We start from the raw sequence: 23,465 nt of genomic DNA, 5'->3' as shown, positions 1-23,465 counted from the left end.
TAAGATTGAACAGGGATGTAAAAGGAAATTAGTACAGTAATAAACCCAAAGAGGGGAAAAGTTGAAGTGCTGCTGAATTTTAATGCAATCAGGAAAGTTGCCGAGGCAGCCACAATAAAAGTAATGAAGAATGTAATCAGAGATTGTGAGGGGAGAAGGTGCAAGAGATATTGAATCTGGAATTTAAATTAGGTGACATATAATTCCATTTCAAAGAATGAAATGGAATTTTTAAGCATGGTAAAGAGGGATTAACTGACAGCAAGTTTCATCAGAGAGCCAGACCTTTGTCTTTTGTGATTCTCATTTTAATCACACGGTTTAATTTAAGGCAGTTAATGTCTTTTCAGTTATGAACACAGTCTGGTAGCTGGGATAGGTATTATGAAGATGATAAAAGATTATGTTAGGGCAGCAGACTGTCGTGGAACATTTCAATTATTGTTATTGACAGTTCAGAAAACAACCAAGAAGATGTCATTCTTTTTCTAACAGTGAAGTGACTCAGAATGGACAGGTGACGAGATCCAGCTTGCTTTCATGGTATTCTTAATTCTGGTAAATTTGAGCAACACACACAAAGTGCTGGAGGAACTCAGCAGGCCAGGCAAGAGTAAACAGTTGATGTTTCAGGAAGACTGAAAGGTCTCTTGTTTGTGATCAGGTAAATTTGTATGTTACTCATTTCCCCCACTGTCCACCATTATACCACAGTGAGATACACACAGTGGGCACTTTATTAGGTACACCTGTACACCTGCTCATTAATGCATTGATCTAATCAGCCAGTCACGTGGCAGCAACTTAATGCATAAAAGCATGCAGACATGGTCAAGTGTTTCAGTTTTTGTTTAAACCAAACAGAATGGAGAAGGAATGTGATCTAAGTGACTTAGACCGTGGAATGATTGTTGGTGCCAGACAGGGTGGTTTGAGAATCTCAGAAACTACTGACCTGGGATTTTCACACAGGACAGTCTCTAGAGTTTACAAAGAATAGTGTAAAAAACAAAAGTGGTAGTTCTGTGGGCGAAAATGCTTTGTAAATGAGAACGGTCAGAGGAGAATGGCCAGACTGCTTAAAGCTGACAGAAAGGCGACAGTAAATCAAATAACCACATGTTACAACAGTGGTGTGTAGAAGCACATCTCTGAAAGCACTAAGTTCAAAGCATTTGATCAAGGCATGTATATATACTATATACATCCTTGAGATTTGATTCCTTATAGACAACATGAAAGAAATCCAATAGAACCCATTAAAAAAGAGAATCAAACACCCATTGTGCAAAAAAAAGAACAAATCATGCAAACAATGAAAAGTAAACAAGTAACAAACAGAACTAATGTTCATGAAAGTGAGTTCACAGCCACAAAGCCAGTCATCACTGCAGCCGACTAGTTGCAGGTCACAGCCTCAGTTCAGCACAGACGAGCAAACCTCACCAAGCAGCGGGCTGAACACCAGCCCTTCCCTTGCCTCCGGCCCTGACACCCCGACCTTTTCAATCTGGTCACTTAAGTCAGCCAAACCTTGTCTTGTTCTTCGCTCTTGTGCCCTGCCACCTTGATTCAGCGCATAGCCATTCTTCCCAGTCTAACCCGGCATTTAAATCAGTCAAACATCGGCTTGTTCTTTGCTCTCAGGCCTAGGCCCCACCACCTCAATTCTGCCTCACCTTGGATCTGCCGCTTCGAGTCACCTCCAAGTCTGGTCCAGCAATGACCAAATATTGCTTGTTCCTCACTCTTAGGCACAGGCCCCACCAACTCAATTTGCCCCATACACACCACGCCACAATAATCCTGAACCTTTGAGACTTCAGTTCACACCGCAAAAAAGCCAGGATGTACAGGCGGTTCAGAAGCTCAACACCAAAAGGGAATTTACAGGCTATCGATTGCACTGATCGTTTTCCAGAAAGAGTTTGACTGATAAAGTAGTTGGTAGTTTTGTTTGCAGCTAGTAAGGCATCACTGTGTTTTACCAACACTATTTTAACTGGAACACATTGAACCTTGAAGAGGTTACAGCAACAAAATGGGCTACAGCAACAAAAAACAACGAACATACTACACTTAATGGGCACTTTATCAGGTGCAAGATTCTGCAGACAGGGATATTATCCTCTCTGTCATCTCACACTTCTGAAATTAGGGTTGTCTAAGAATTCCGTCTCAGAACTTTTAATTTTCCTTATATCCAGGTTCTCCAAGTAATCTTTAATCTTTAGTAACTATTGTTAGTTTTGATCTTCCTTTCTCTTTGACGAGATTCTGCAATTAGATTTCTCTACATAATATTTTTTATAGCTGTTTATTAAGGTAGTGATTATTAGCTAGGCACAAGCCAAAATCAGGATTTATCTTCTAGCTATATAGTTAATTTGGTCTGAAATGATTGACTGAAACTATGGGAAATCTGCGCCGTTTCCAAACGAGCAACACAGACATAATAAATGTTACCTGCAAGTTGTACAGACAGCAGAGCGGGATAGATTGAGTCTGTCTCTACAATAATTCTGTTATTTACATAGACTATAGTATTGCAAGTCTTGTGATCAGCTGATTTAGTAAAAGACTACAGCTTCACTCACATACATTCTAGAGTGGAGTCCAAAGGAAAAAAATCTAATTCTAGTTGTCTTTCTCCTCTTTAATTATCAGGAGGGTAAATAGAGTTTGTAATAAATAGTTTTAATTGTTTTTTTATGCAATTTGCCAAATGTCTCACAAGAATGCTTAGAATACTGATGGAATTGCTGTACACAGAATTAAATGTCATTATTGTCAATCTGCTCTGGTAATTGGTCTGCTCCCATTATCAGATAAAATATTACTAAATAATTCTCGCCAATGTGAGACATTGGACTTCTGTGTCCTCTGTCTACAATAACGGTAATAGGTAGTGATCGTTTAGAAAACAATGGCTTGACAGGACTGAGCACAAAAATTTGTTTGAGAGGACACTTTATTCAAATACTGTAGCAACTGTGTCAGTAAGGTAATGTATTGTTGGATGAGGTTACCGTAAGAAAAAAATACTATTTTTTAGCAATAATTCTGCTCCTGCTCTCTGGTGCTCCGCTGTTCCACTCTAATGTAACATTTCATTTTTGTGCATGTATTATTTCAATTAGTATCATAAAATTTCTCTAATAACTACACTGGCTTACAAACTTCTTCAGATAACTCTAAAGTAAAGGGGTTTCTACCTTTGTTCCCCTTCCATAGGGTGTTGCCAGATCCACGACCTGTTTCTGGCATTTTCAATCATTATTTTGGATTTCCAGCATAAGCAGTGTTTTGATTTCCAAATGAAAACACGTTTAACTTGAAGTAGAACCTGCTATGGAATTCAAATTCTGATTTTTAAGGAGTTCTTTCAAGAACTGGTGTGGATAGCTTCACTCACCACAACCTTCCACTGATTCCACAATCTGCAGACTCACTTTCTAGGACTCTACAACTCAAGCTCTCGGTATTATTTACTATTTTATCTGCACAATTTGACTTACTATGCATTGGTTTCTTGTTCATCCTTATTTATGCATAGATTTTCATAAATTCTATTGTTTTTCTTTATAAATCCCTCCAAGAAAAATAAATCTCAGTGTAGTACAATATATGGTGACATATACAAACTTTAATAACTTTACTTTGATTTTGACTTTTCCTGCTGATCCTCAATTTAACTTCCTTTACAAATTGGTTATTTGCCAATCTTTGTTTATATATACTTTTTCATAAATTCTATTGTATTCCTCTATTTCCTGTAAGTGCTTTCAAGAAAGTCAATCTCAATGTAGTATTTAGTAACATAAACGTACATTGAAAATAAATTTACTTTGTCATTGATGTTTGACTTCAGGACATTTTACTTGCTTGTATCTTTTTCTCACACTCACTCACTCACAAATGAAGTTAACAATGATGCAGTGGCATAATTCATGGCTGGTGCAATTTTTCAATGACAGTTCTTATTTATGCATGGAGTAATCAAATTCTACTAACTACATTTTCCCTGAAGCTGTGCTAGGTAAAGGAACAACACACAACTAGGATCACAGAATCACAAAAACAGTTTTAGCGTAGAAGGTGCCATTCAATCTGTACCAGTTTCGGCAAGAGCAATTCAGCTGGGCCCATTCCTTTCCCTCACTCCGTTACCCTGTAGATTTTTTCCTTTCAGAAAATTGGTCTTCATTGAGTTACCTTCATAGAACATTACAGAACAGAAACAGAAACAAGCCCTTTGACCATGCCATCCTGGTCCTCTGCCTAGTCCCATACCCCTCTCATCCACGTACTTATCCAATCTTCTCTTAAATGTTAAAGCTGGACCTGCATCCATCACTTCTACTGGCAGCTCATTCCACACTCACACCATCCTCTGAGCAAAGAAGGACCCCCTCAGATCCCTCCTAAATACTTCACCTTTCACCCTTAACCTATGATCGCTTTCTCTAATCTCACTCAACCTGAAGGGAAAAAGCCTGTGCCCAACTATATCACCCATAATTTCGTATACCTCATACCCCTGGAGAATACTCACCAATTATCAGAGACAAAAATCACTGCTTTTGAACACAAACACGCAAGTGACACTATTTAAAAACTGTTTGCTCTAAGCACAGTGTAATTTCTAACGCCCACGTGACGTGCATGTAACTGATGCTAGTTAGAAAATGCTCGGCAACAGTCTCCTGCCCCAATTAAGCAACATAGTGTCCCAAATAAACGAAGGGAACCTCAGCTATTTTCTCAATTTGTTTCTGTTCTTTAAAAGTTGTCCCAAATAAGCAACTACACTGATTAACCAATGGCCCAATTAACCAGAATCCACTATTCTGCTTTAAGCTAGCTGCAGAGATCTCATCTGCAAAGCTAAGTGAGATCAATAGAATATGAGGAACTAAAATTCACTCAGTGTGGTACTACACATGGAACTGAAAACTGTATTTCAGTCAAACCCATGTAGAATGTACATAAAAACCAAGTCCACAGTCATGCAAGCAACACACATCAAAGTTGCTGGTGAACGCAGCAGGCCAGGCAGCATCTCTAGGAAGAGGTACAGTCGACATTTCGGGTCCTGACGAAGGTTCTTGGCCTGAAGCGTCGACTGTACCTCTTCTTAGAGATGCTGCCTGGCCTGCTGCGTTCACCAGCAACTTTGATGTGTGTTGCTTGAATTTCCAGATCTGCAGAATTCCTCGCGTCCACAGTCATGCATGCAATATTGCATATTTATTTTTTTAATCCACTGGTGAAGTTCTGCATGAATAATTGTTATTTCACCGTAAATTTGTAGAAACTCAGGTATTGAGAATGAATGGAAATTAATGAAAAAATGTGACTATGTACAAGGATGAGAATTATTAGGTTTAGACCAGGGATGAGGTCACACGGTACAGCATGAAAATCTCACCAGCCTGTCCAGTGAAAAACAATGCTGAAATCTTGAGGAAATGAAGGTGCTGTAGAGAACAGATAGTAAGCCAATCACCAGTCTTGTGATTCGAAGCTGTGAGGAAAATCCATAAGATGTTGGTGTTGGACTCTTGTATCTGGGACTGAGGTGTGTGAAAGGTAACTTTAGAGAAATACATTAAATATTTAGTGAATGGGCAGACATAAATCAAAACCATGGGAGTAGTCCATAGAATGCCTCTTCAAATGAATAAAAATTAGCTGTAGGATCACTATCAGTAAATTCTGCTTCACAAAAAGTGGCCAGTTTTTGAAATAGAATTCTAGGCTGACTGCATGCTGCAAGATCCCTGGAGTTGCTCAGCACAATGCAGAGATGACAGTATGGTGACAGTATGCTGTTTCTGATTGGATTAAGTTTAACTGTAGATCCCCCTCACCCTTTAATATCAAATGGCCTTGTGACTGGGTAAGAATATATTTAACTGCGATTATTCTATCTTCTCATTGGTTATTTTTGCCCTTGGCTAGTCAATGAATCATCAAATTGGAGAATGGTAACATTCAGTTCAAGATTATTATCATTTAAACAGCACCTTCAAGTGAGCAGAGTTCAAAGTACAGTCTGTAGCACCTCCAAGTTCAAAGTTCAAAGCAAATTTATTATTAAAGTATGTATGTTACATATACTAACTTAAGACTTATTTTCTTGCAGGAAAAATGAAATATAATAGAATTTTACAAAAAGCTTCTCATAAACAGACGAAGACTGACAAACACAAATGACAAAAGAAGACAAATTATGCAAATAAAAATAATACTGAGAACATGAGAAATAAAGAGTCCTTGAAAGTACATCTGTAGGTTGTAGAATCAGTTCAAAGTAGTCCCAAGGTTCAAAGTCCCAGGGAGCTTCACAGGAATGTACTTAATTACCTAAGCTCATCACCTCTAGTTGGGCACAGGACACTGACAGTAGCTTGCCAGAGTCCTCTGTCCTGGGCTATTCTTTCAAGAAGTCTTCAAGTGCAGCCCATCTTTTTGGTGTATCCTTTCTCTCATAGGGATGAGGTCTTTGTCATTTCTGTAGGTATGGGTTTTTATGGTGTAACCCTCAGGTTCAGCCAATGGCGTTAGTCTAGGGGAAGACAGTCTCTGGCCCCACCAAACTTGTGAAATTTCGATTGTGTGGATGCTGCGTGATGTTTTCCCCTGCACAAATCAGTACCACAAAATCACAAAAAGCATATTATATGCAATTAAACAATTGAGCTTTATAATTCTTAATTTGACTATGTTGTTGTTCGTCCATCGTTGACGTCGATGAGGACCTCGACACCATAATGATGGTGTCGAGACTAGTGCGTGATTTGGATTTAAGTGAGGGAGAGTTGCGCAGCGTCAGCCTCACTCTCTCTTCCCAATTCCCATCTGGATCCAGTGGCAAGACAGAGTCTAGACGGCTGGAGATGGGACTAGGCGCAGTGGATGACCAGGACATCTTCCGTGGCTTGTCCTGCTCTACACGTTCCACGACGCTTGCAGAGACCGCCTTCTTGACCGTTGGACTAGGCGCAGTGGATGACCAGGACGTCTTCCGTGTCTTGTCCTGCTCTACACGTTCCATGACGCTTGCAGAGACTGCCTTCTTGACCGTTGGACCTTCCATTGGTCTCGTCCGCTCAATCCGCCGGAGTCTGTCTTCACATGCTGGGATAGACAACTCCCTATCTCACCGAGGGTTTGAGACCCGTCGGCTACCCTCACCTGGTTTAGCCGGCTTGTCGAAGCCGTTGCCCGGGGTGTGGCGGCTGTCGCATGCAAACAGCTACGGGGAGCCACAGGTGAGAGCTGAGTGCCAGGTGGGGACCAAAGGTGGACTAGCCGCCCTGAAAAGGACGCGACATGTTTCCCCACCAGAGGTGATACCCCTCCCTGACACCCCATATATTTGACTATAAGGTTAGTGAAGAAAACAAAAAAATAATAAAACAGTCTAATGTGCATGTTGGAGCTCAAGATTTTCCCATCCATTCGTTCTCCATCAATTCCCCCAGGCATCGTCAACTCCCGACCCCATTCCAAGTCCACTCTGTCCTGCAGTCTACGATCTCTCTGTTCTTGCATCTTTTCCCTCCATCTTTTGCTGAACAAAAGTCCCTGAATCCCTCGCTCTCGGGCACACAAGAAAGAAAAACACTCCCCTCATTGGATGCCGCACATTCCGAGGCCCCCATTATCTCTAGTCATAACCCAAACACTGCTGCTACAGAGAAACCATTACATTAGCAGTGAAACCTTTCCCAAGGCATTACAACAGGATGAGTTGTAACCCTAAGCCCAACCCTCCTCCTTTCACAGACTTTGGACCATCCATGGTGGAGTTTTCACAAGAATGTGATCAACCAAAAATAGCCCAAGAGATTCTGCAAATGCCAGAAATCCAAAGTAACATATTTGTGCACTAACCAGAATAAATGTACTGTGGCAACAGAAGCGGTAACTGCTACTGAGAAAGAGCAAACCCTTAGAAGAAAGAAAAATAGAGAGGTTTAGATAGGCAATTCATGAGCTAACAACCTTGGCAGCTGGAGTTTTAACCACCAATGTTGGTTGAAGTGAGAATGTGCCAGAATTGATGGAATGTGAATATCTCGAGCAGTTAAATGGAGGGAGAAGGAGAGAAGAGGAAAGAGTGTGATGATAGGATCATTTGTAAGTATGTTTGTGAATTCTGAAAATAGACTGTAACTTAACCAGGGGTCAATGTGGTTTGGCAAGGAACATAAGAAGTAATAGATAGGCAATAGATGAAATGTTTGAACAGAGTTTTGGAAATTGACAAAAAGATTGAGGAAGATTGGGTTCCAGGAAGTGGAGAGGCAAGAAGGCATCAATGAGGATTTCAGCAGCAAATGAGCTCAGGCAGTGACAGTTATGCAACTATTTTAGAGGTGAAAATGAACAGTGGTCTAAAGTTCTCAGTGTCAAATATCAAACCAAATTGCAAGCAGTCTGCCTCAGTTTCAGACACTTGTCAGTTGGATGCTTGGACTATGTCACTAAGGAATGGTGTTTGTGACACCAACTGAAGATGAAAGTTTCAACCTTTATGCTGCTCAAGTAGCACTGGATTTCAGAGAAACAGTCCAGTAATTTAGGGAAGTTGGAAACATCAAGCAAGTTGATAATGAGTTAAAAGAAGTTTCATCGGCAAATGTTCGTATAAAAATATTTCATTAAATTCAAGGAAATAAACTGAGAGTCACAGTGAAGGTGTGATGATTATTTGTCTTAATTATTCTAATGGGTGCCTTTGCTGCCCTTTTTGGTGTTATGGAATCTCACATCTTTGGAGGGGACAGTCAGTGCACTGAGCTTCAGCTGTCTTTTTAATAGAGCTGCCAAAATATGAACATATCCCCCACTTTACAGCCCATAACCCAGGCATTTAATCTGCTTCAAGAACATCCCTGGCTCAAAACACGATCAGCCCTGCCATTTAAGCCCCATCGTCCTTATCATTCCCTTAATGTTTACTTTTATTTCTCCACCTTAAGATAAAACAGAAACACTAGAAATATTCACCAACGTAAAGGTCATCAAAGTGAAAGATTAATTCTGTTTCTCACATTGAAAATAATGTCTCACCTACTGAGACTTCTCACATTTTCTGTTTTGTTTCATATTTCTAGTATCTGTTGTGCTTTTGTGTTTTCTTTACTGTAAAAACATACAGGAAGAGTATGAGTATATTCCAGTAAGAACATACACACTCACTCCAAACTCCCAAGCATTTCCACATATTAGGTGACTGTTCCTTGCTGTCCACTTCCTGCTTTCATGAAAATCCTTTACTCCCTCAAAACTTAAGCCAAATTAGATCCCCTTCTTCTCTCTCTCTCTCTCTCTATCGGCCTCTTTTTCACTTTCTCTTTCTCTCTCTCTCTCTCTCTCTCCTCTCTTTCTCTCGCTCTCTTCTCCCTTTCCTCTCTAGTCCCCCTATTTCGGAGTCCCCAACACTGCTCAAAACCAGACCAGATTTAACTGTTAACTGTGAGACTTCTCCCCGAAATCTGTACCAGATCACATTGCCAATTTTTCTCCTTCTCACAGCAATCCTGGGTACAGTAGGCACATTAATACTGAACACAGCCAAAGAATAGGATCAAGTGCAATGGGAAAGGCTTTTCAAAAACATGATGCCTCAAAAAGGCGCATCCATCATTAAGGACCCCCCCTCCATTACCCAGGATATGTTCCCTTCTCATTGCTATCATCAGATAGGAGGTACAGATGCCTGAAGACACACACACAGCTTCTACCCCTCCACCAGCAGATTTCTGAATGGACAATAAACCCTTGAACACTACCTCACTATTTTTGCTCACTTATTACGCTACTTATTTTATTTATTTTATATATACACACTCCTTACTGTAATTTACAGTTTTTATGCATTGCTTACATATTGCTGTAAATTGCATTTTATATGTACTGCTGTCACAAAACAACAAATTTCATGACAACAGAATGTCAGTGATAAAGATGATTCTGATTATGAAATGCAGGACTAACTATCCTTAAATAACTCAGAAAGACCTTTCAAATGGTGGTATCCATCATTAAGGGCCCCCACCACACAGGACACCCCTCTTCTCAGTGCTCCATTAGAAAGGAGGTTCGGGAGAATGGGGTCAGTTATTTCATCCAAAATCAGTGAACTGTCAAGAAGCTCTTTTACCGAAGCATTTTAGCTTAACATCGATCAGCATAGAGAGTTCCTTAGGTTTATTTCTAGTAAATGCTCATGAATTAAATCAAGGCTCTACATTCTTCACTCAGAGGGAAAACAACTTCACTCAGTGGGTGGTGCAAGTGTGGAATGAGCTATCAGCAGAATTGGTGGATGCAGGTTCAACTGTAACATTTAAGGGAGAGGTTTGGAGATGTATGGACCAGGTATGGGACGAGGTATAAAAACAGCTCAGCACAGACTGGATGGGCCAAAGAGCCTGTTTCTCTGTTCTAGTGCTCAGTGACTCTATTTTCTCGCTAAAACTGTAAGTGACAATGTATTAATTAAGTTGATTTCCTGCTAATGGAAATAGCTAATCTTACACCATTAGAATGCCCTCTTATTGAAATGTAAAGCAAAATGATTCCAAATAATCTAGCTAGACTTAGAGGGTAAGAGTTCTGTCAGGTAGCACGTGAGTAAAGGTACCTAGCTGCCAAGCACAGTCAGGTAAGGCGCCTAACTGCCTGTGGATCTCCCACAACGTTTTGTTGTTAAGCTGTCTCCAACCTTTAAAGAAGAATCATAAATGAACAGGCCATGCACAACCCAACAGCGTCACTCCGGGAAGATACTCTACATCCATCTGGAAGTGGCTGTGATGTGAATGCAAAGGTTCACTGTGTTAGCTGTTACAGTAAGTGAATGCATGAAGAATTGTTAGAAATGAAAAGTGATGGAAAATAAAGATTAAAGATTAGCTTTGTTTGTCACATATACATCGAAGCATACAGTGAAGTGCAACACCACTAACGCTGCCCGAATCGGTGCGGAGGGGCAGCCAGCAAGCGTCGCCGTGCTCCTGGCACCAACTTAACACGGGGCCTCAACTTACTTGCCCTAATGTGTACATCTTAGGAATATTGGAGGAAACCCACGCAGTCACGAAGAGAATGTAACAAACTCCTTATAGACAGTGGCAGGAATTGAACCCTGATCATTGATTGCTGGTGATTGATTGCCATCTCTCTGGTAAGAAGGCAGCGCGCTTGGACACATCAACCTCTCTGTGTCCAGCCAAAGGCATAATTGTTTGTCCTTTACGTCTTTTTCGCAATCACAGGACACTTCTGGATATTTAGAGCACGAGGTACTGCAGATCTAGCCTAGCTGCGAGTTGCTGGATAGTGACAGAGCTGGACTTGTTGGGTACCGTGTTGCAGCACACTTCAGCCACCCAGGGAAGTAGACATCAGAGGCAGTCCACAGAGTGAACTGTGTGGGGGATTGTCTTAAGCGTTTTTCTTATGATCACATGACTCTATTGGACACTGGTGATGTAGAATACTGCGAATCACATTCACTGGTTTATTGTCGAGACCAACAGGCGGGAGAAATGCATTGTGTCAATCATCGTGCTGAGGAAGGAGACGGCCGGGTTGAGGTTGGCCTCTCCCCTCAGTGCTGCCCTCCAGTGTTCGCTCAGTGCAGAACAGACTGGACTGCATTTGTTTGCAGCTGTACTTATGCGAGGTGAGAACTGCTGCGGGCTGGTTCTTGCAGAAACGTTCCAAGATAACTGACATGCTCCATCAATCTACAGGCCATGACACTCAGAGACTTGGGCTACATTATTTTTTAAATTGTTTTTTGTAACTATATGTTTTTCTGCTATAATAATTATATGTGCTTTGGTACTGTGTTTTCCATCCTGGCCCCAGGGGAACACTGTTTTGTTTGGCTGTATCCATGCTTATCGTTGAATTAATGTTAAACTTGAAATGAACTGTACTGAAATTGGTGCTGTAATAGCATTACTCTAACCACTAAACTACTTTTGCCACATGAAATATCTTTAAACTGAAACTTTGATTACAATACTAATGACAATTCTATTTTATCAAGTTCTACACCCAATTTCTTGTGTCATATTTAATACATAAAATTATAGTTAGTTAAGTGGTGGACAGGGGTAATTAAAAACCCAACCCACCTGGGAGAAAATTGGAGCAATAATATATGCTGCATATTTTACTTTCCGTGAATGCACCAGAGAGCTAATTCCCAGCTTGTGATCTGACATCTCAGTTCACTTGGTATTACTCAATGCTGATCCAAAGTGACATACAGGAAAAGAGGTAAAAAAAAATCAGGCAGCTTTCTTCAAGGCTGCTCTTTGTATGGAGATTGAAATTGTTAATAGGATCCTTTCACCTTTTGGCAGTTTGTGGAAGCTGTTTGTTGACGTGTTCTCATAGACCACAGGAACTGTTATTACCCATCAACCATCAGGCTTTTGAACCAGAGGGGATAACTTCACTCAACTTCACTCACCCCAACACTGAACTGTTCCCACAACCTATCGACTCACTTTCAAGGACTCTTCATCTTATGTTTTCTATATTTATTTTTTATTGTTATTACTTTTCTTCTTCTTCTTTTGTGTTTGCTCAGTTTGTTGACTTTTGCATACTGGTTGTCCACCCTGTTGGGTGTGATCTTTCATTGAATCTGTCATGGATATTGGAATTATTGAGTATACCTGCAAAAATACAAATCTCTGAGTTGTGTATGGTGATATATACAGTACTGTATGTACTTTGATAATAAATTTACTTTGAACTTTGATCTTTGAAAAAAAGATAAAAAATTAAGAACAAATAACAGAAAATGCTGGAAGCTCTCTGCTGGTCATTGAAGGAGAAACAAAGTTATACTTTCAGGTTGAATGCAGCAAGACTTTCTCCAAAAACATTAACTCTGGTTTTCTTCTCATAGATGCTGCCTGAACTGTTGAGGGTTTCAAGCATTCTATTTCAGATTTCCATCTGCTGCCTTTTCTTAATCTTGAACCACAATATCTAACTTCTTGACAATTCACAAGATTCTACAAGAATAAACGTTTACCTTTGTGATGAATTCACAAATTTCCTGTGCAATTCAGGGTGCACTTGATACAAAACAGAGGGAGGATAAATGACAAATAAGACATAGGAGCAGAATTTGGCCCATCGAGTCGTCTCTGCCATTCCATAATGGCTGATTTATTACCCCTCTCAATCCCATTCTCCTGCCTTCTCCTTGTAGCCTTTGATATTCTGATTAATCAAGAACCTATCAACCTCCTCCTTAAATATACCCAATATCGTGGCCAGCACTTACTGGCAACATGACCATTTTTAGAATAAGACAAAGAGGGGAGATTTTTAAGTCACTCCAAAGAATTACTCAAAAGTGGACTTGATCCATTCAGGTGATAGTCACTCCACAACCAACGCTTGATTAGTTGGTTTCCTTGTGCGCAATATCACCTTATATCTGGAGAGTGAACTCAGAAGTTGTTCATGGTGACAGAAGATGAATGTTGATTTGCCAAGGTGAAGTTTGTACGCAGTCCTGCTATAAGTGGTGAAATTAATGTGTCGATGTTTGTTTCGGCAGCAGTGCAGATTCCTGGCAAGCATTGCTTTGTTTTGATGTTTTCTCAGTATGTAGCAAAATAGCTGTCCTCTACTGATAACCCTGCAAGAAAGTTGGGTAGTTAATTATTAGCTCGAAACAATCTCAGCATGGTTTAATAGTGAAAGGATATCTTTGGCCTTCACTGTTCACTTGTATCCTTACTTTTAATTGTTGTGATTCAGTATGTCGTGAGAAAAGATATCTCTTTCTTTCTACTTGATCAATTTTACTGCAGTTCTCAGGGAAAAGATGATCAAGGTTGCCAGTAATGACCTTTAGAGTCAAAAAATAAGTCTGATAGTGATCATTGTCAAAGCTTAAATGAGTAATGGCCTTTCGGCAGAGTAGCAGAAGCTGACTACCTACATTCACTGTGACAAAGCAAGCAAAGGGATGGGCTGAGACAAACATGGGAAAACCTGCAGATGCTGGAAATCCAAAGCAACACACAGAAGATGCTGGAGGAACTCAGCAGGCCAGGCAGCATCCATGGAAAAGAGGAAACCGTCTGAGACCCTTCACCCGGATGGAGAAGGCTCTTGGTAGGAAGTGTTGACTGCTTAATCATTTTCATAGATGCTGCCTGGCCTACTGAGTTCCCCCAGCATTTTGGGTATGCTTACTTTGTTGTCACTAATTCATGTTGTTGTCGCTTAGATATTGTGTTGCTTTGGAAGGCCTGTGATCACATTAAACACATAGGCTCATCTTCTCATACGCAGCACTTTGCAGCAACTGATTCTCTTTCTGGCCCACTGCACACCACAGATTTAATGTACTTTTCAGACGTTGAAGAATTTCTAGACTGCTCATTTGGCTAGATTTGAGCAATTTTATTATTGTTGGAAGGTTCGGAGCAAACATATTTCCTATACCTATTACTTTTAAAACACACAGGATTTTAAAAAAATACTATAAACCAGCAGTAGGTTTTTTCTTACTTGTTTATTTTTATTTAAACCATGAGTTTTGATTACATCAGTCAATGTTTTAGGAACAGCTTCTTCCTCTCAACCATGAGATTTCTGAACAGTTCATGAACCCATGAACACTGCCTCAATATTCGTCTCTTGCACTATTTATTTGCGTATCTTATAAGGCCATAAGATATAGGAGCAGAATTAGGCCATTTGGCTCATCAAGTCTGCTTTGACATTTCATCATGGCTGATCCATTTTCCCTCTCAGCTACAATCTCCTGCCTTCTCCCCATATTCCTTCATGCCCTGACCAATCAAAAATCTATCAACTTCTGCCTTAAATACACCCATTAACCTGCCTGTGGCAATGAATTCCACAGAATCACCACTTTCTGGCTAAAAACTTCCTCCTCATCTTCACTCTAAAAGGACACCCTAAAAAGTTATTTTTATAACTTATAGTAATATTTCTGACTTGCACTGCACTGCTGCCACAAAACAATAAATTTCACAACATATACAGTATCAGTAATAATAAACCTGATTCTAATTCTGCTGTCACAATAGATGCCATTCTTTAGACATAGGTATTGCTGGGTAGATAAGCTCCACAAACTCCATCTGAGCTTAAGTTTTATACCAAAACAGAGGAGTAAAGTCATTGTGCAGCCAGCATTGATAAGTATTCTATACTCATACCCCCGAGCCTGAAGGCATAACGGGCAGAAAGTAAGCAAGTATACTCTTACCAAGAAAGGAATTCATGTCAGTGGATTACAGTGGTAAATCATGTAAGAGCAAGTTATATACGTATGTCATTATCACTTCAAGCTTCTCCTCTTAGATTGTTTTTTGAGACAGTAAAGCAGAACAGGCAAACAAAAATTGAAATGAAGAAAAATTTATTTAAACATCTTAATAAGTGATCTTTACAAAAGCAGAAATATAGAAAATATAACACACACACACACACACACACACACGCACGCACGCACGCACACACACGCACGCACGCACACCATGAATTACGGTCTTCTGACAGTTCATCATCATTGCAAAATATACATTGAATTTAGAAAAGTTGATTTCTCTTTATATTTGGATTGTATACCTGAAAATTGATCGACAAGTTTGAGGGTATAGTGGACAACAAGAAAAACTATTGAAGTTCGTACCCCAATCTGAGCCAGATTGAAAAATGGACTGAAAGTCAGCAGATGGAATTTAAGGCAGAGAAGTGTGAGGAGCTCTACTTTGGGAGGACCAAACACGGTGAATGGCAGGGCACTGAGGAGTGCAGTAGAACAGAGGGATCTGGGGAAACAAAGCCCTAATTCCTTGAAGGTGGCGTCACAGGTAGACAGGGTTGTAAAGAAAGGTTTTGGCACATTGGCCTTCATAAATCAATATATGGAGTACAGGAGTTGGATCTTATGTTGAAATTATATTAAGTGTTAGTGAGGCTTAATTTGGAGTATTGTGTACATTCTTTGACACCTACATCCAGGAAAGATGTAAATAAGACTGAAAAGGTGCAGAGAAAATTTACAAGGATGTTGCCCGGACTTGAGGATCGAAGGATAAGGGAAAGGTTGAATAATTACTACGTTATTCCCCAGAACCTTGAAGACTGAGGGAAGATTTGATAAAGACATACAAAATTATGAATGATATAAACAGGGTAAATGCAAACAGACTTTTTTTTCCCACCGAGGTTGAGTGAGACTACAACTAGAGGTCATGGGTGAAGGGTGAAAGATGAAAGGCTTCAGAGGGTGGCGAGAGTGTGGAACGAGCTGCCTGCACAAGTGATGGATGCAGGGTCGATTTCAACATTGAAGAGAAATTTAGGCAGGTACATGGATGGGAGAGGTATGGAGGGCTATCGGCCAGGTGCAGGTCAAGGGGACTAGGCAGGATAATGGTTTGACATGGGTGGTCTAAAAGGCCTGTTTCTATGACTCTGATGACACTCAATCTCAGTGATGGATCAGACTCCACAGTGAAGATACAGAAGCTATTGTTAATTTGCCACTATAAAATTGTTACAGTGTTGTTACATTATTTTATTCAATTGCATCTGTTTCATGTACACTTCATTACCATTATTGCAAATTTAGTTGATTGCATGTGGCTCCTTACTACTGTAATTGAACTGAAATAAGCTGCAGGGCACACATGCATTTAAAGAACTCCAGCTATGGTGAGGGATATTTTAAGTGTTCCATCCAATTTAAATTTCACCACCGTAAACATTGCTGAGTAGAGACAAAGGCAGCTATATTTGTAAAACTGACAAGGAGTTACATTGTGAATCTGAGTGCAAGGATTTCACATCTATATTGGTGCTAATGTGAATGGTCAGGAACTGTGGGGTATAAGATTCAACAGTGAGGTAGTAATTTTATTTGCAGACTCCTTCCACCTCTTCCCCTTCCATGGTCTTTTATCCTCTCCTATCAGATCCCCTCTCTCCAGCACTTTCACCAATAAACTTCCCGCTCTTTACTTCACCCTCTCCCCCTCTCCCAGTTTCACCTATCGCCTACCACCTTGTACTTCTTCATCCCCTCTGCCCACTTTCTTACTCTCACTTCTCCTCTTGCTTTCCAGTCCTGATGAAGGGTCTCAGCCCAAAATGACGACAGTTTACTCTTTTCCATAGATGTCGCCTAGCCCACTGAGTTCCATTAGCATCTTGTATGTGTTCCTTCCACCTGTACTTGTACCGATAAATAAATCATTTAGCCAAAATGTGTCAGGCCTACACGGCAGGTAAATTTTCCAAAAAAGGACGGTCAACATATGTTGGAGATTAAATTGCAGAGGTCAGGACACAATGCTGCCTACTTTGCAGTGCATCATTGCCCACATCTGACTGAGTGCCATCTGCCTCATCTGGCAATATTTGACATCTTAATGTAAAATTTATCAATATGATAGTGTCCTTGTACATAAATATCTTGAAACTGTTCAGTAAAAAACGCTCCCAAAGGATCACAACCTTGTCGTAGGGATTTGGAGGTTTGCAAGCCTCAATGACCCGGAGAGCTATGTTGGCTGTACTCAGGGCCTTGTGCTTTGATTCTTCGTAGGGTCACCCATGCCAAGCAGATCAAAGGGTGGAGGCCAGACTAAGAGACATCCACCAGTCTTCCAGGTTCGGGGGCTCAGCTCAGGGCTAACAAATAAAAAATTGTTACGGAAACAGCAATGAGAAAACTTCAATGCTGCCCTTAGTGCCAGTGGTGTAACAGGCAGTAAGTAAGTTGAGTGAAAGAGAATAAGACCATAAGACATAGGAGCAAAATTAGGCACTCAGCCCAATATGTCTGCTCTGTTATCCGATCATGGCTGATTTATCCTCCATCTCAACCCCATTCTCCTCCCTTCTCCTCATAGCCTGTGATGCCTTTACTAATCAAGAAGCTATCACCTTCCACTTTAAGTACACCCAATGACTTGACCTCCACAGACATCTGTAGCAATGAATGCCACAAAATCATCACCCTCTGGCTGAAGAGATTCCTGCTCATCTCTGTTCTAAAGGGACGCCCTTCTATTCTGAAGCTGGGCCCTCTAGTCATATATTCTCCCACCACTGGAAACATCCTCTCTACGTCCACTCGATCTAGGCCTTTCAATAACCAGAATATTTCAGAGTCAGAATCAGAGTCAGGCTTATTATCACCAGCATGTGTCGTGAAATGTGTTAATTTAGCAGAAACAGCTCAATGCAATACATAATATAGAAGAAAAAAACAAAATAAAATAATAAATAAGTAAATTAATTACAGTATACATATATTGAATAGATTATGTAACTTCTCAGTCAGGATTGTGGGAATGATGGTATTAAATGCTGAGCTATGGTTGATGAACAGCATCCTGACAGAGGTGTTTGTGTTGTCCAGGTGGTCTAAAGCCGTGTGAAGAGCCATTGAGATTGCATCTGCTGTTGACCTATTGTAGAGATAGACAAATTGCTGAGGCAGGAGTTCAGTCTAGTCATGACCAACCTCTCAAAGAGGCCTCATTGAGATCCTCCAATAAAAATACAACTATTTCAATATTATGTTCTAAGCAATTAATACATGTCAAAATATAATGAGAAAATTCTAAACTTTCGGAGTTTCCAATTGCACTGTTATGAACTCCTTGAAAGAATATATTTGAAGACATTTCCAAAGAGCTTATTTGTGTGACCAATAGTTAAGCATCACTGACCAGAAAGCCCTCAGGTTTGTTCCTTTACAGATGCCATTTATTTAACTTCAAATAGAAAAGGAGTACGAATGCCGTAAATATACCTCAGGAACCACGTGAAGTAAAATCCACAAAGGTTCATATGGTGACATAAATATACTTTGATCATAAATTTACTTTGACAATGCTTAAAAGTAATTATGTTTGCAAACCTAAAACTGATGCCTTCAGCTGGGATTATACTCACTGTCAAATTGTCATACAGTATTTTGAAGTAAAATTATGTGCATTTATACATCTCTTCAACAGCTTTGAATTTCCCATTAGTGCACTCTTTCTCTGTGGCCACTTTATTAGGTACTTCCTGTACCTAATAAAGTAGCCACTGAGCGTATGTTTGTGGTCTTCAGTTCGTAAACTTCAATTTTCGACATGTTGTGCATTCAGAAATAATCTTCTGCACACCATTGTTACAAAATGTGGTTATTTGAATTACTGTCGCCTTGAACCAGTCTGGCCATTCTCCTCTGATCTCACTCATTAATAAGACATTTTCATCCACACACTGGAAGTTGTTTTTGCTTTTCACACCATTCTCTGTAAGCTCTAGAGACTATTGTGCATGAAAATCCCTGGAGATCAGCAGTTTCTGAGATACTCAAACCATCCCATCTGGTACCAAAATTATTCCATGGTCAAAGTCACTTAGATCACATTTCTTCCCCATTCTAATGTTTTGTCTGAACAACAGAACCTCTTGACCATGTCTGCATGCTTTTATGAATTGAGATGCTGCAACATGATTGGCTGATTAGATATTTGCATTAACAAGCAGGTATACAGGTGTCCACTGAGTGTAGATTTGAACTGCTTCCACTGAAGACTACCCAGTTAGAAACAAATGACACCTGATGTCGAGGGAGCAGTGTGGGAATTAATGACTTCAGAAAAGCAGCCAAGAAATGAAATGAGGGTGAATTGGTTTGCTAAAAGAAAGTAGAACTGTTAGATTGTTGTAAAAAATACAATCCTGTATTATTAAAAGAGGTTGACCTGTTACTGCCTTTACACAGTTGTCTGTTTGAGTGGGCACTACTGCCATCTTAAGACAGAATGGAAAAATGAACTGAAGAAATAAATGAGTCAACAGAAAGTTGTGTGTGTGAAATAGACTTGCTGTTGCAAATTTAAGGTCCGCAAACACAAGCAATTAACTTCAATCATGCATTTCTTCAGTTCCAAGTGGCAGCTTCAAGTCAATAAATAATTGTTCTTAGTTAAAACAGTTCTAAGTATACAATCTTAGAATATAAAAAGTTTTAAGCATTGCAAGTAGGCAGTGTAAATCCCTATTTAACTTAACATAGCATTCATATGAAACAGATAAAGTATAAGGATTAATTCTAGATGTATTATGAGTGATTTCACATAAAAAACAAAGTCCACATTTTGACAGAACTAATTTCTTAAGCAAAATGAGAAACTAAAGGAGTATTATATAGATAAATTGGAGGTGCAGGTTATATATATTTATATATTTTACTTATTGTAAAAAATGCATAAAGCTGGCAAGGATTTGGTAAGCACCTTTAACTTTTGTTCCAGAAGACAGAAAATTATTTGTGGGCATGCTGAACAAACAACAGTCAGAGGAGGACGTACGCAGACTATTTGAAGCTTTCGGTAACATTGAAGAATGCACGATCCTTCGAGGGCCTGATGGAAATAGCAAAGGTAAGACGGTAATGCTTCAGTGTAACAAAAAAAATGCCTTCTAGTAGTTTAATAGTTTGCTCATAACTTGTAGGTACAGGGTGTGATTTAATTGTGCCTCAGCTCTGTGATAGGGTACTTGATAGCACAATATCTAAACTTTTCTTGTTTCAGAATATCTTCATCTGTGATAGGATTCTTTTTTGCTTACTTTTGATACTGTCATCTGGAAAGAATCAATTCTTTATTATTGCAATTAACTCATGAAAGGGTTACAATCAGCTCTCTGAAATCACAAAAAGGAGCAATTGCTTTGCTAGATCATCATTCTAATTGCTTCAGTTGCTCTTTCTGAATAATTGCGACCAACAGATTTTTTTTTTCCTCACTCCTGTCAGTTTTCTCTTCTCTTCAGTGGTGGAGATTTGTTCCAAAAGTATCTCACACCAAAGTGATTATTCTTCAGTTTTCAGCCTTACTAGGAGATACCTATGGACAACTCATTGTTCTTTCTCACTCACCTAATATCACTTCAGTCCTTTTGCACTGCAAATAAGAGCAGGAACTTTTCTAAACCTGTGAAGAGTATTTTGCTGTCAGACAAACATGGATGTTGCATTTAGCTCTGCAGCACTGTAGTAATACAGGAACACAGTAATACCAGTTAGCCAGTCAGACCCATAAGGTACATCTATTATTCCTAATTGATCGATACATCAGCTCCATTTACCAATCCTTCCTTAAAATAGTATGTTTTCAGTAAATTTAGCAGAAACTATGATGCACATTAATTTAATTCCTTATGCCGGCTATATTAAATAGATGGTTCATAATTCCATAGTTACAAGATGCACGAAGCTAAGAAAAATTATTTTATTCTAAATCCTCCTTAATTACACATGTTTTGGGGAGGGGATGTTGAGGCAGCAATTGGTATTACCACGCCTTTGCGGGAAATTGCATAATACCAATACGATAGCCGGTTTGATTTATTTTATAGCCTGCACTGCAGCAAATGCAAATAATTCTATGCATGTTTTAATGGACACATATTCAATAGTTAATCAAAATGGACAACTATTTAGTTCATACCTTTGCTGCTGTTCATGTGTGGGAGTGGGAAGGGGGCTTTGGGGTTCTAATGTTTTCTGTCATTCATTCTTTGGGGTTTTTGTTTCTCTGTTTTGTGAAAGTCTGCGAAGAGTAAGGATTTCAGGTTGTAAACAGTAAACGTTATCTGACATTAAATTGAGCCATTGAATCATTGAAAAAAAGGGATTTAAAACAGCAAAATCTTTAAAATTCTGATAAAAGATGTAAATTGCTCATGTTCCATTGGAAAATCATGGGATTCTTTATTAGTCCCGGAATTCCAGCCCGTCCACAGTCCATTTACTTACCTATATATCTCAGTCTAAGAATGAATCTAGAAATAAAGGAATAACAAAAGGAAGAAATAAATTAAACCATCTAAGACAAAGAGCAACCACTCCATTAAATGTGCACCTTTCCTTTGGTTATCACATTGGTTATTCACTGACTCTGTCATGTGCATGGTTAGTGAGCTAGTTGTTTTAAAATACAAGAAATGGTCCAGCAATTTGATACGCTGGTTATTGGAAAGAGAATCGTGTGGGGGTGGGAGATGAAGAGGGGAGACAAGGGGAGAAAGGAAGAAAATAAGAAAGAGCAGTGGGGTGGGGATAGAAATGTGAGATGAAACCAGATCATGTTACATACAGTAAAAGCCAAGGGTGAAGTGAATGGAATAATGAATCAGGATCTGAATCAGGTTTAATATCACCAACATATGTCGTGAAATTTGTTAACTTTGAGGCAGCAGTACATTGCAATACATAATAATAGAAAAGAAAAAAAGAAAACAAGTACATATATAAATGAAATTGTTGAATAAGTAGTGCATAAATATATTTTTTTTAAAGCATGAGGTTCAATATCTATGGGTTCAATGTCCACTCAGAAATCCAATGACAGAGGGGAAGAAGCTGTTCCTGAATTGAGTGTTTGCGTTCAACTTCCGTGCTTCCTTCCTGATGGTAACAATAAGAAGAGGGCATTTCCTGGGTGATGGGGGTCCTTAATGATGGATGCCACCTTTCTGGGGCATCGCTCCTTGAAGATGTCCTGGATAAGATGTGCCCATGATAGAGCAGCTTACTGGGTAGTTCTTTCAGGATGATTTGGCTATGAGACCAGTTGAAACACAATTCTCAATTGCTATTTATTGAATTGCTTTCCAACAATGAGATCAATTTAATGCAATGAAGCAACACAGAAAAACAGTGCCTAGACAAAATAAAATGTAATAATATTTAATGCCAGAGTGAGCATTTTTGTGCAACTTTGCTGGAAGACTATATTAATTAAGTATACCATATGTGGATCACAATCTGATGCAGTGATTACTTAAGAAATCCTTAATTCAATCAGCAAGCAAAACACTTTGGTGAAAACTTACATTTTTTAATTTAGCCTGAGAATATTTTTTCAGGTGGTGCATTTTAAGTGCTGGAGATACGGTTTGATACAGACAATGTGAATTGTTAAAGTAATATCATTGTACATCGCAGACCAGTTCATTGTGGACTTGACCCAGATAATGGTTCAGATTCATTTATATGTCACATACATTGAAACATACAGAGAAATGTGTTGGTTGCCCAGTGCAGAAATTTTAAAAAGGACTCATTTAGTGACATGTTTTGGTGTGCTATGGAAACTAATTCCCATGAAAAACAAAAGACAGAGTTGAAAATCTGCATCAGTGTATCTGAGAGCCAAGAAGAGACAGCTTGCTGGTTGTCTCATGAATGATGAGACATGATTCAATGGGTTGCCATGGTTGCATAGTTGGTTAACACAACGTTATTACAGCTTGGGACTTTGGTGTTCAATTCTCATTCCGTCTGTAAGTAGTTCGCATGTACTTCCCTTGATTGTGTGGGTTTCCTCCAGGTGCCGCGGTTTCCTCCC

At 39.5% G+C, this 23,465-nt stretch overlaps 1 protein-coding gene across 1 annotated transcript in view; it reads left to right on the top strand.

Moving 5' to 3' along the window:
- Nucleotides 1–23,465, top strand: part of celf4 (CUGBP, Elav-like family member 4) — a 1,368,200-nt gene that overhangs the window by 946,011 nt on the left and 398,724 nt on the right. The window contains exon 4 of the mRNA XM_072252349.1: nt 20,364–20,492. Within this exon, the coding sequence (XP_072108450.1) occupies nt 20,364–20,492 (129 nt within the window). The remainder of the gene's footprint in view (nt 1–20,363; nt 20,493–23,465) is intronic.

The sequence above is a fragment of the Mobula birostris genome, chromosome 3, assembly GCF_030028105.1.
Source record: "Mobula birostris isolate sMobBir1 chromosome 3, sMobBir1.hap1, whole genome shotgun sequence".
Classification (NCBI taxonomy): Eukaryota; Metazoa; Chordata; class Chondrichthyes; order Myliobatiformes; family Myliobatidae; genus Mobula; species Mobula birostris.
Note: the sequence above shows the minus strand (reverse complement) of the source record. Positions and strands in the feature narration are given on the sequence as shown.